Source organism: Pecten maximus, chromosome 4 (genome assembly GCF_902652985.1).
Source record: "Pecten maximus chromosome 4, xPecMax1.1, whole genome shotgun sequence".
In the NCBI taxonomy this organism is placed as follows: domain Eukaryota; kingdom Metazoa; phylum Mollusca; class Bivalvia; order Pectinida; family Pectinidae; genus Pecten; species Pecten maximus.
The window spans coordinates 3,856,343-3,870,491 of NC_047018.1; the positions used below are offsets into that span (position 1 = coordinate 3,856,343).

The 14,149-nt window shown below is 35.7% G+C and overlaps 2 protein-coding genes across 3 annotated transcripts; one reads left to right on the forward strand and one right to left on the reverse strand.

The window, feature by feature from the left end:
• Window positions 1–1,331: 1,331 nt before the first annotated feature.
• LOC117325007 (spliceosome-associated protein CWC27 homolog) lies at window positions 1,332–7,933 on the reverse strand. The gene is made up of 11 exons (XM_033880875.1): window positions 7,754–7,933; window positions 6,752–6,961; window positions 6,440–6,583; window positions 5,908–6,006; window positions 4,877–4,974; window positions 4,297–4,366; window positions 3,792–3,908; window positions 3,368–3,504; window positions 2,830–2,933; window positions 2,155–2,380; window positions 1,332–1,995 (listed from the first exon to the last, which is right to left on the reverse strand). The coding sequence occupies exons 1-11, from the start codon at window positions 7,793–7,795 to the stop codon at window positions 1,833–1,835; spliced, it is 1,410 nt and encodes a 469-aa protein (XP_033736766.1). The 5' UTR covers window positions 7,796–7,933; the 3' UTR covers window positions 1,332–1,832.
• A 117-nt stretch (window positions 7,934–8,050) lies between these two features.
• On the forward strand, window positions 8,051–13,916 carry LOC117325008 (protein SREK1IP1-like). 2 transcript variants are annotated; one of them, XR_004532113.1, is made up of 6 exons: window positions 8,051–8,147; window positions 11,180–11,248; window positions 11,583–11,714; window positions 12,743–12,815; window positions 13,145–13,700; window positions 13,748–13,916. XR_004532113.1 is itself a non-coding variant. In XM_033880876.1 (5 exons), the coding sequence occupies exons 1-5, from the start codon at window positions 8,132–8,134 to the stop codon at window positions 13,470–13,472; spliced, it is 618 nt and encodes a 205-aa protein (XP_033736767.1). In that variant the 5' UTR covers window positions 8,051–8,131; the 3' UTR covers window positions 13,473–13,916. The 2 variants fall into 2 exon arrangements, 1 of the variants encoding a protein (XP_033736767.1); XM_033880876.1 differs by having other exon boundaries at window positions 13,145–13,916.
• The last annotated feature ends 233 nt before the right edge of the window (window positions 13,917–14,149 follow it).

Below are 14,149 nucleotides of genomic sequence, written 5' to 3' on the forward strand. Positions count from 1 at the left end.
ATGTTCCTGTGTAGCTCTAGAATGGACTCCCTATCCCCTAAAACATGTCCCTGTGTAGCTCTAGAATGGGCTCCCTATCCCCTAAAACATGTCCCTGTGTAACTCTAGAATGGGCTCCCTATCCCCTAAAACACGTCCCTGTGTAGCTCTAGAATGGGCTCCCTATCCCCTAAAACATGTCCCTGTGTAGCTCTAGAATGGACTCCCTATCCCCTTAAACATCTCCCTGTGTAACTCTAGAATGGGCTCCCTATCCCCTAAAACACGTCCCTGTGTAACTCTAGAATGGACTCCCTATCCCCTAAAACACGTCCCTGTGTAACTCTAGAATGGGCTCCCTATCCCCTAAAACATCTCCCTGTGTAACTCTAGAATGGGCTCCCTATCCCCTAAAACACGTCCCTGTGTAACTCTAGAATGGACTCCCTATCCCCTAAAACACGTCCCTGTGTAACTCTAGAATGGGCTCCCTATCCCCTAAAACACGTCCCTGTGTAACTCTAGAATGGGCTCCCTATCCCCTAAAACACGTCCCTGTGTAGCTCTAGAATGGGACTCCCTATCCCCTAAAACACGTCCCTGTGTAGCTCTAGAATGGGCTCCCTATCCCCTAAAACACGTCCCTGTGTAACTCTAGAATGGGCTCCCTATCCCCTAAATCATGTTCCTGTGTAGCTCTAGAATGGACTCCCTATCCCCTAAACATGTCCCTGTGTAGCTCTAGAATGGGCTCCCTATCCCCTAAAACATGTCCCTGTGTAACTCTAGAATGGGCTCCCTATCCCCTAAAACACGTCCCTGTGTAGCTCTAGAATGGGCTCCCTATCCCCTAAAACATGTCCCTGTGTAGCTCTAGAATGGACTCCCTATCCCCTAAAACATCTCCCTGTGTAGCTCTGGAATGGGCTCCCTATCCCCTAAAACACGTCCCTGTGTAACTCTAGAATGGGCTCCCGATCCCCTAAAACATGTCCCTGTGTAGCTCTAGAATGGACTCCCTATCCCCTAAAACACTTCCCTGTGTAGCTCTAGAATGGGCTCCCTATCCCCTTAAACATCTCCCTGTGTAGCTCTGAAATGGGCTCCCTATCCCCTAAAACATCTCCCTGTGTAGCTCTAGAATGGGCTCCCTATCCCCTTAAACATCTCCCTGTGTAGCTCTTCTTCTTGTAATATCTGAATAATTAACACTCTAAAAGTTGAACACTTCAATCTGCAAGTGGCATTAAAATAATAATTTTCATAACTACCACAACTGTCATCATGAAACATCAGATATACCCGTCCTTAAATTTCATCATCTGATATATTTAAACAAGCGCACACATGTATACCTTCATTACTGACTTCATTTTATTCTCACTGAATAAATAATCTACTATGCCAGCCACATGTAGGCTGCAACTGTCAAACAGAAAGTCCTTAGAGTTGAATACTTACAAGCATCTTGAATATTTAACCTCAAATAACCCCCTCCCCTGGTGTAAAAGTTTAATACCCCTCAAATAATCCCCCTCCCCTGGTGTACAAGTTTAATACCCCTCAAATAATCCCCCGCCCCTGGTGTACAAGTGTAGTAAGAACATTTTGAGAGGATTCATTTGTGAACCACTTTTAGCTTACCTGTACTTTTTTAATATTGATGATTCTGCAGGTGAAGGAGGAGGCTTATTTGCGGTTAAATATTATTATTCAATAGCATTTTATTTATCCATCATCAACATTTCTGTCTCATTTACAGTTACTCTAAATATTGTTCACTTTTTCAACTTGATATTTACATTCAACTTTAAAATTCTCTCTCATTCATGACATTTACTAACACTGTTGTTTCACTTCTTTTTAGCCTTCATTGCTTGTTTGCTGGCTTCTCGTCGTCGCTGGTTGAGAGGATTTCTCGGATCAATAAAGTCATATCTGTCCAATTCTTGCACATTTGCATCAATGACCTTCCTCTTGCTTTCCTCCGACTCAAACTTCAGGGTATGTCTCATCCTATCAAAACAATAAATAAGTATACCGATCAGTGCAATTAACTATAAAGGGGAGATAATAACTTTATCACAATTTTAGGTGTAACTACACTGAAATATTAGACCTGTTCCTTTGTTGTCAAAAGCAAAAGTGTACTATATTTAAGTAATTTGGACTTACCAGGACATGTCACCAGGGTCCTCCTCTCCATCCTCCTCCTCCTCCTCGGCCTCCTCTTCATAATCCCCTCCCACCACTTTTGCAGACCTAAGTTTGTTCTGGAACTTAGATAGAAGCTCCATGGTAGCAGTCTCCCGACTGGATCCTTTCTTGGATTGTTGTTTCTTTAAATCCTGGTACTTCTGTTTTTCCTTCAGATAGCTTGCCACAACATCATTAACAGGTTCTTAGGATAAATGTAGAAGGAAAGATGTACTGTAATATTATCTCAAATTGTTTGTGTTATGTATATACAATTTACAAGACCAGGGACATTCATTGGCATTATTGACAGATTCTTACAGTGAAAGTGTAAGAGGGGATCATGATATTATAGTTATTGTTTACTTCTGTATTTACTTGTTAAGGAACATCTATATACATGTCCCCCACCTATTAAGTTTAACTGTCATTATTTAATCAAATATTGAAACATATGTTACTTATTGATAACATAAAAAAATATATAATAATGTGTTCCACAACATTCTACTGTATATCCCTTTGTTGTAAGTAAACAGTTTAATTTACAAAGTATTATTTGGTTAACAGTATTTCCATAATCAATATCCTCAACAAGCTTTATCTGACTGATCATACAGCACTTGAGAGGACCATTTCTACCCCGAAACCTACCTTGATGTTTTTCTGTCTCCGTTTTGTCGACTTTATTCTCGTCCTTTTCTGTGGATCCTTTTAACTCTTTTTTCAGCTGTTTTGCTTCTTTCCTCAGCTGTTCCCTACATCATTAATATCCACTATATTTAATCCTGACAATTGTGTAATTTGCAAGACCTCTAGAGGTGACCTTTTAAAAACAATTCTATCTCCATCACAAAACCTACCCTGGCATATATACAACTGTTTAATATAAAACATCATTTCTATTACAGTATTCAGTCACAGGAAGAGATGATTGTGATAATAAACAACAAATATATAACATACTGTATATATTATTTACTATATATATCTCGCAATTTACTAAGTATATATATGTTCATCAGGAAAAATATTTCATCCATTTAAAATTTGCTTATTTACAGCAGGGTGTTGTGAAAATTTAGTTACAATGATAATAATTTTTTTTCCCATTGGGCAAAACTGGAGAAAGTTAAATGGTGGCAAAAGTTTCTACCAAATATATCAAATGTTCACATGGAGTAAAACTTACTTTCTTGATAACTTTTCAGCTGGTTCATCAGGAGGACTGAGGTCTATAGAATGTTTTCCTTTCATACTAATATCAGAGCTGGATTTTAATTTTTTCTGGATTGATTCTTTCAAGGATTTGTTGCCTTCTTCATCTGACTAATTAAGAGAGAGTTTGTATTTTAACTTGATGACAAACTTTCATATTTTCTATGTGTATCAATAAAAACTAAACTACATGTGCTAACAACTATAGTGATGTTCATCAAGGATATTGGTGCTTTTTCTTTAAAACAAATTTAAACTTGAGATCTCAATGCCAGTTATGTATTCAGTAAACTTGTAAATAAATAAATAAATAACTTCAAACAAATCTTGATACTACAGACAATGACACCAACAGTCTACATAAACACATCATCCACTGTATTCATCAATGTACCAACCTCCTCATCATCTTCCTCCATTTTCCTTTTTTTACGATCCGATGACACAGCAGGTTGTGAACTTAACTTGGGATCATCTGTTAGGTCATGGCTACTCTTACTTTTGCCCTTCATATCCTGTGAGATACAGCCAAGAAGGAATGTTACAGAAGCTGTTAATGTGTAATTTCCTTAGTGTGTGATTTACATGTAAAATCTATACATTATATGCAAATCCATATTTCATAGAATAATCAATACTTAAGCTACCAAAATTTTTCCAAATATTTTTCATGAATGATGCCTTTTGATTTCACTTTTCTATATAATGTAAACCCATACAATATAACAACAGTAGAAGTTTGTCCAGACTTAATACTTTAACAGTATATTAAATACCATTATATAATTAAGAATCTAAAAACTGTAGAATGATGTACATGTATACGTAGATTTGACTGTTATTTCTGAACATACTACATGTGTATATTCTGACTTAAAGAAAAACATGGCAGGGCTGTGTTACCTTCACTGCCACGGATACTTCCTCCTCATCTTCCTCTGCCTCCTCACCAAACGATAACAGACTGTAGTTCCTATAGGGAGATAGTCACTACTTAAACATGTATATCAGTAGTTATACATTTGTATATATATTAAATATATATTTAAGAACATGTATATCAGTAGTTATTTATTTAAACAACACACAAATCAGTCTATTAGATATCTAAACACCACAATATAGATACTGTATAGTTGGTCATGGCCACTGACTACATCAGACGTAAATAGCAGGTATTAAATTTGTGCAGCCATACCTGGTAAATAGTCTGCACTCAGTACTTCTCTACATTAGTTTGTATATACATGCATGTATAAACACTTGGGTACTTATTTTTGCATTTTATTTTACCAAAGAGAAAATCTAGCAAAATTAACCCCCCCCCCCCCCCCCCCCCCCCAAATTTTACTAAGAATTACACAATACCAGTAGTCAGTATTTGAGTGATATTCAACAGTGAACAGCAGTATGTAAGGAAGGACCATGATAAGATTGTGTTATGTTTCTCTCGTTAGACAGCTTTTAGAATATGGCTACTTACTTTGTTCCCTTGGACTTGCTTTTAGACTTTGAATCACTTTCCTCGGATTCATTTGACTTCAGTCTGGGCACAATATCATCAAATGGATTTGAAAGCACCTGAAGGAAGTAATCAGAATTTATACCATATCATCACCATATCATACCCAGTCAAATCATCACCAAATCATACCCAGTCAAATCATCATGAAATCATACCCAGTCAAATCATCACCAAATCATACTTAGTCAAATCATCACCAAATCATACTCAGTCAAATCATTACCAAATCATACCCAGTCAAATCATCACGAAATCATACCCAGTCAAATCATCATGAAATCATACCCAGTCAAATCATCATGAAATCATACTCAGTCAAATCATCACCAAATTATACTCAGTCAAATCATCACCAAATCATACTCAGTCAAATCATTACCAAATCATACCCAGTCAAATCATCACGAAATCATACCCAGTCAAATCATCACCAAATCATACTCAGTCAAATCATCACGAAATCATACCCAGTCAAATCATCACCAAATCATACCCAGTCAAATCACCACGAAATCATACCCAGTTAAATCATCACCAAATCATACCCAGTCAAATCATCACCAAATCACACCCAGTCAAATCATCACCATATCATACCCAGTCAAATCATCACCATATCATACCCAGTCAAATCATCATCATTATAAAGGGAGATAATAATTAACTTCATGGTTTATAAGGAAAGATACTAAATAATTACAAGGTTTATAAGGGGAGATAATAATTAACTACAAGGTTTTTAAAGGGAGATAATAATTAACTACAAGGTTTATAAGTGGAGATAATCATTAACTAAAGGGTTTATATTATAAAAGGAGACAATAATTAACTACAAGGTTTATAAGGGGAGATAATAATTCACTATAAGGTTTATAAGGGGAGATAATAATTCACTACAAGGTTTATAAAGGGAGATAATAATTAACTACAAGGTTTATTAGGGGAGATAATAATTAACTACCATAACTGTACTCCTTATAACATGCTACCTTTGTGTTTTTTATCTTAAGTGGGTATGTAGGACGATCGTTGCTGTCAACATCCACCTCCTGAAGTCGTATCATGTTGTAAACGGTATCTCCACCAACCTGAAATTTAAAACACTCACAATAAATTATTTTACATCAACAATAATTTTACACCGACAATAAATATTTTTTCACTGATAATTAATTATTTGAAGCAATTAGTCTTAAGCTTATGACTGACTCCCTAGCAGTAACCAATCATCAATGTATGTACATAATGTTGTAATACCTTTAATCTATTAATTTGTAAAATGCATTATCACCAAAGTGCTTGTGACACTTGCAGTGATTCTATTCTGTCAGGAGATAATTGAAAGTTCAAATATTGAAGCTGTGTCTATCAAACTAAGTTATTTTCAAATGTCACATTAAATACATAACACTCATTTTGTTGTTATCAAACTAAAGAAGTATGTTGTTTTTGATAAAACAAAATCACGACCAGAAACACACACTGGTGTACTTTACCAAACCATTTTATGGCTGGTCTTACCTTTCCAAATATGGTGTGTTTGTTCTGTAATTCTGGAGTAGATCCCATAGTGAAGAAAAACTGACTACCATTGTCATGAGGACCTGCATTTGCCATTGCTACCAACCCACGTCGCACAAAGCGAAGTCTGCTGTGGATCTCATCCTGAAGAATTACAACAATGCTTTATTATAAACAAATATCTTCTCATGTCATTACATAAATATCATATTTCTTTTTCTTTTTCAAGTTATTGATTCTTTCTAAAAAAAAAACAAACATGATAATTGTTTTTCTCTGTCTGTACATGTGGCCACCATCTACATTGATTACCTTAAATGGTGCTCCGTAGATAGATTCTCCACCTTCTCCGGTCCCAGTTGGGTCTCCCCCCTGTACAATGAAGTCCTTTACCACCCGATGGAATATGGTACCATTGTAGTATCCTTCCAGACATAGCTGTACAAAGTTACGACAAGCCTTTGGAGCTTCTCTGGACCACAGCTCTATGTCAACTTCTCCAACCGATGTAACCAATAACACCTGTATTAATTCATATACACTTCAACATGGTTTGCAATAAAGTTTGAGGAAAATATTTTCATTATGAAATGATGCCTTAACTCTGTAGATATATAACTCTTAAAAATGACACATATATAGTCATTGACTGTGTAATATATTTGTTCATAATGCTAAACAACATTTCTGGCATTCTAAACCACTTCACTGTATACACTGTACATTGTACTTGCTGCACAAATTAGCATTGAACAGCTTCATATAAATGATAGACCCGATCCAGTTCCTCTACACTCTTCCCTCCCTTTTAAAGTCGTTTGAAGACCCGACAACTGATGATCACAACGCAGGTTCGGGTATCCCCTTGTCTAATCCGAAGGGTTCTGATGTTGATATCACCTTTGAAGCTGCCTTTAGGCAAGGGGTAGTCCGAATTTTCTGACTATCTAACTTCGTTATAATATCCTCAGAAAATTCAGACTACCGTTTGTCAGGTATTCACATTTGAAACGAGGTTTGGTCACAGGCACCAAATGTAAGAGGAGTGAAAAAATGTACGGCCAGACCACGGTTCGAACACAGGAACTCCAAACACTAGCTGGATGCTCTACCAATGGAGCTACACTGTAGCTTGTCGCCGATGATCGAACCGGTCCAGCTCCATTACACTAATTCAAATACTCTCAACGAAGTGAATGATATTTGCAGACAGCTGCAAGGTGACTGAATCGCGAGATTCATCTTTTGGCAAAATTAACATCTATTCATATTCATTTTATTCATTTACACGATGTTCCCCGTATGTGTACCCACCTTTCCATCTGTTGGAGGTTCCTGAATATAAATATTACTCATTTTTGCTCATTAATATAATCCCCGTGTACACGTTTTGAAATCAAATCATGGAGGCTGCCATCTTTCTTATTTTCAGTTTCATAGAAATATAACCGATAACATCTGCGGGAAATATATACTATTAAAACTATCTCAATAGACAATTTTATCACTTACAACATAAACTTCATTGATAAGTAAATGTGAAATTTAAGAATTAATGACATTCTGGACCTACAATGTCAGAAATACGCATATTTGTAAACTATTATCGACAAGTTTTGCCTGAAGCGTTCAAGTGACGCGTAATCATACTCGCTAACGAGCTTAGTTTCAGTTTGATGCCAGAGTCTCAGGATGCAGGATATTCACGGTAAGTTTACACAATACACCAAACACGGCGTTGTATGTTCTTGTTTATATTGATTATGACCGCACTTAAAGGTCGATTGGTTGAATTAATTAAACTCTTAAAACTTTGGTTGAAGTTTTACAGTGCAAATTGCAATGCTCTGATAAGGCCTAGTTCTTCTTCTTCTGTAGTTCCCTCCTTTGCCTTTGGTAAGAGAACCACCAGCTTTAGGCCGGTGTAAGTATTGTAGTTTTATGCACCTTGGGACCTGTCTCAAGTGATCGTTGGAGCCTTATTTTTGTAAGAATATCATAATATAAGCATATAAAAATGTAAAAAAAAAAAATACATTTTCAGTTGATGGGTATTTACACAATGGGTATTTAGTCACAGGCAGATCACAGGGGCATGTCTAGTTTTATATTACAAAAAATAGCCAGAAATACCTATATATATTGTCAATATATATAGATATTTCTGACTATTTTTTGTAATATAAAACTAGACATGCCCCTGTGGGCAGATTCCACTATATCCACAAGACTTGAGCAACAAGCCACCAGATGAAATCTGTATCATATTTACAACACAGTTCATTTTCACTCATAAATGTTTTCCACATATCTCGCATTTCACAGGATACTGACGGAAAAGTCTCTATTTATTTGTGATTATCAGCATTCAGTATGGCCATACGTCTTGTGAAATAATCTATAGCATAGTCCTCTGGAGATTGTTTCAATTCTGACAAGTTCGTCCTCCTGTAGAAAGTGGAATACTGTACAGTCGATGATAAGATTTGATTTGGATGCCAGTAGTTGGTTCACAGCCTCACGATGGTGATCCATGTTGCAGAGTGAAGATTATGTCGTGTATATGTGTGTGGAATAGAATGAAAGGAATGTTTTTTAATATTGGTGGGATGCAATGGCTGATTCAACGGACGTTCTGCATGACAGTGTTTGAAGAGGTGACTGATGGCTATGCCTACAGTATGTAGTTTGTCTGGGGATGAGGTGTTTATTTGTGATGGCTGTTTTTAACATGCCTAACATTATTTACTTATAGTTGTTTTCCAGTACAGGAATTATGATTCCTCTTCACCGGACTCAATGGTAGTTATATTATTTCTGTCACTTCTTATCCTTATGTTTGTAATTGTAGCCCTGTAGTTGTAGTATAATCTTGGTCTTTCCATAGTCTGTCTAGCCTATTCTTAAATGTGTTGGTGTTTGGAGAACTCGTTACTTCTTCAGGCAGGTTATTCTACACTTTCCATACTCTGTGAGAGAAGAACTTCCATCTGAGACTTGTTTTGGCTCTTTGTGGATATATTTTTTTTTTAGTTTTTCCTAGAACTACTCCTCTCAGCAAAGCTGTCCCAAGGCGTAAGGATATTGTTGGTATCTTGATCATATGTATGCCACTCAGTATCTTGTAAGTTTCAATCATATCACCTCTTATATATATTCGGTAAATAGGTACGACAACACACCAATTTCATTTCAATACGCAATACATGCTTCAGCACAGTATACCAAATATGAACTAGTATTAAATATAATTGATTGCAATCTAAAACTTTGTATGTAATGTTATATGTAAAAGGAGCGGGTTTCATTCAAAACCAACACCCTGGTTCGTTGATCTTAGGTACATTAGGACCTTACTTTCTTATAAAACTGAAGTTTGGAAAATATGTAACTTGTAAAAATATCTGCTATATATAGCTTCATTATCATTACTTAACCCGAGTTTCCTCTGGCCCTGACACAATGTCTGGTGTAGACAGAATGCACTACTATGTGAAAACGTGGAATTCTCGAACTTTGTTTGGTGTTGTTGAGGTTTTGGTGCAGATAAAATAAAATCTGGTGTGACATAGCACCTACCTTACACATGTGGATAAACAAGATCATTATTTACCCCAAAACACCCATTTAGTCCCATATCAGTGTTCATCTATTAGTGTGCTCTGGCTAAATATAAACTCGGGCTATATATCTACTGTGGGTGGGAGACCCTACGTGTCATGGTAACCTATAACAACTATTTATTCTGATTCAAGAGTCAGGAAGGGAGAACAGAGCCAGGCAGTCTTGTTGGCTTTCCATATCTGATTGATGAACCACACAGGTGCAAAGGATTAAATAGCTACCTGCGATTAGGGATGTCACGGCTAACAAAATGACGTTTAACCATGGTTCAAAAGACCACATTTTGGTTCGGTTCATAATTTCCGTATTTCGGTTCAGTCCTGATTAAGTAGGTCGTATGTTTTTGCTGACAGTAAATGCAGGATCATTTGTGTCATATCTCTATCAATACACGCCTCTGACTCCATACTACGCAGTTGTACAATCACTATGATAAGTATGACTGCATTCTTAGGGATAGTTTGACATAGCGACTTCGATTTTCTTGTAGCAACTACGAACGAAACTGGATTAAACACATAGGGCCCACTTTAGAAAAAACGTCACAAACTCAGGATCTACGGCACCCAATCGCCTAGCCAGAAATACCCCAGCTTATACTGCTGCGCCACATTGGCGTTCTTAAAAAAAGAACGTTTCAATGGCGCAGTGATGGTCGGCCCGATAACCTGACATGATCATTGTGGAAGTCGTCTATAAGATGATATGAATACCTGGATCGCAATGTATTAACATACATGGAATAAATATTTTTTTTATATGTAACATAGTAATACAATTGACGAGGGAAGACAACTTTATGACTCATACACTGACCGGGCCTCAAACTCATGATCGATGGCACCCTAATCGCCTATCCAGAAATACCCCCAGCTTATACCGCTGTACCATATCGGCTTTCTTGAAAATACATAATATATAATATATATGTAGAAAATGTAACGTCTTCTTTAGTCAGTTATCAGTTTAATATACAATGTATGTATATATAGTATCTGATACTATCACTTAAAACAAGCAAGCATTTTATAAGCCAATTTCAGTTGCAAGTCCTTTTCATGTAATTGTTATGCAGTGAATTAGTTATTAAATGTGATCATTTTTTTTTTCTCACAGGTCTGGTTTCAAAGCTAACTAGTAAAACCAATGACGGCAACAGAGCTGCATGCAGAAAATGTGGATATGGTAACATGCAACTATATTGTATCTCATAAGGAGACACATCTCCCAGTCCCCACACATGTTTACCCTTCATTCCTCAAAAATAGGGAAATTTTGGTCATTGATTGATTAATTTGATTGATTTTCAGTTCATGTTCCTCAGTGGTAATTAATGATAAAAAATCAGTAAATGTGTTTGTCCCTTCTGAATGTTCCTCAGTTGTAATTAATGATAAAATTTAATAAATGTGTTTGTCCCTTCTGAATGTTCCTCAGTTGTAATTAATGATAAAATTCAATAAATGTGTTTGTCCCTTCTGAAATATTATGAATACATGTGTAATTATATCTTTTATAGCTGGTCATCTAACATTCCAATGCCGGAACTTCATAAAATCGGACCCAGAGAAGGATGTTGTGTTGGATGTCAGTAGCACCAGTTCAGACTCTAGCGAGGAGTTTGTATCCCCACTTACCAAGCTTAATCAGAGTAAGGATTAGACCTTTGTACCAACAGGTCACCAGATCTCGACATGATTAAAATAGAAACTTATCCTTATTTTAGGACTTGATTATCACAGAAGGAAAATTAAATACATTTGTACCTTAATATGTGACATTTGAACATTGTAGTCTTAGACTAGAGAATGTATTTTTCAATTATTATGGATGTTATGAGTTGTATGTTGTGAATGCAGAGCTATCACTGGATGTGTGGAGGTATTCTCATTAACCTACGTTGGGTGGTCAAGTACCTTGTCCACACTTGCCTTTCACCAAACCATGATTTTATTGTTTTATTCCATTAACTTGCGTTAACATGTACTGTATTAACTAATAAGTCGTCTACCTGATTAGGTGTGCGTTTCTCTGGGTATCAATATGCTTAGATTTAGTTTCATCCTATATGAAGATGACCAAGGTGCCTCCACTTGGACCAAATTGGTTGTTAACAATAAGCTTATTTATAAATACAAAATGTAGCTATCCCTTTTCTTAAAATTTAAATACCATTGGCCCTGTAGGTCAGGCAGATTTCAAGGATACTGTACATTTTGGTTTTGGTTAATCAGACCAGATCAGACCCGAGACCTCAACTGTAATCTAATCTTAGACTAACTCATCATATAGTGTTTTTTTTCAGATTTAAAGAAAATGAGAAATATATATTGTGCTAAATTACTAGAAATCCTGAGTGTGTACAGTAGAATTACTATTAGTGATTTGATAAATTATAGAATAGCCTAGCAAAAATTGAAAAATAATATTTACATATGACTGTTTTACTATAGATAACATGACCAGAACTTTGACGCTATGGTCAATATACATCATGTATATATACCGTTCAGTTTACAGAAATTGTTTTGCAATTGCTATAAATGCAGTTCAACTTATAATAATATAATCATTATTTATTTTATATTTTTAAATTCATTACTTTATTTTATAGATTTAAGAATATATTTTGTGTTTACAATCTCATTCTGAATATTAATAATTGTTATGTTTTTGTAGGTAAAATGTCCAAACAAAAAGAAAAAAAGTTTTTCAAAACTGAGAAGAAAAGAAAGAAGAAAAGCAACAAAAGGTAATTTTTTTACAATTGATAGAATTGTATCAGGATACTTCAGCCAGTTCAAAGTAGAAACAATTATAGGTACATGATGCATGACCTGTTTCATAAACTTTGTACTTCATCAAGAATGGCACACAAATGATAAATACAATATTAAATTACTTCTCATTTATTTACTAAAATTAAGTATTTAAAATGGTTATGCTCTTGGAAAATATGTAAGCATTCGGTAATTTTCAATTTGATTGATTATTTCTAGTTCATACCAAAATTCTAGTTTTTGTGAAGTTACAGAATTGATTTTTTGCCATGTTTAAGATATTTTTTCCTGAATCTCTCAGATCAAGGTCAAGATCCCCAAGACGTAAATCTAAACACAAACACAGAGATTATTCAGATGAGAGTTCAGACTCTGGGTCAGAAGACAGAATTAAACATAGACATCGACACAAATCAGAGTCCGATTCATCACTGGACAGAGAGAGGAAGAGACGGAAGAAAAAAAAGAGGAAAGAAAAACATTATTCAGATAATGATGATGAAAGCTCCTCAGAAGATTCAGAAGATGAAGTAAAAATGAAGAAAAAACACAAAAAGAATAAAAAACATAGGAAATCAAAACATAAAAAGCACAAACATAAAGATGATAGCAGTGAGTCAAGTTCATAGTCATTGGATTTCTTCACACAAACTGAAAAGAAAAGTGAACATTCAGTTGTAACTCTCATCAAGTTTAAAGTGTTCAAAGTCCATGACAGTGAGAGAGAGGTGTTCATTATAACAGATAATAACAGTGTGTGTGATGGTGGAGGTGGCCATCATACAGATTTCGACGGAAAAATTTTGAATGTATGTGTCCATTGTACATTGCTCACCTTATCCACAACAGTAAATTTGGCCGGTTCCCATTGCACATGCCCAGTGAATCCACCACAGTAAAATAGGCCGGTTCCCATTGTGCATGCATTACAAAAGAAATAAGGATGAAATGTTATTTACAAAGGATAGATGTAGATTTTTGTCAAAGTGTGTTTGTTGACTTTGTTCACCAAATGGCTATCTGTGTTTATTAGTTTTCATAGAAAACAATAAAATGAGCAAATAAATTGATAACAGTGTCGAGTATTTGTTTCCTGTTGTGTTATACTACTAAACATGTTGTAATTCTTAGATGAATGCATGATATAGTCCAAACTCAGTACTGCTGTACCGTGTAACTATACAAATACAAACTTATATCTGGTATCTCTTGTAACACATTGACCCACACCTAACAAAGTACTGGTGTTGGTGGTAACTATGTCAACCCAGACCTAACAAACTCCTGGTGTTGGTGGTAACTAAGC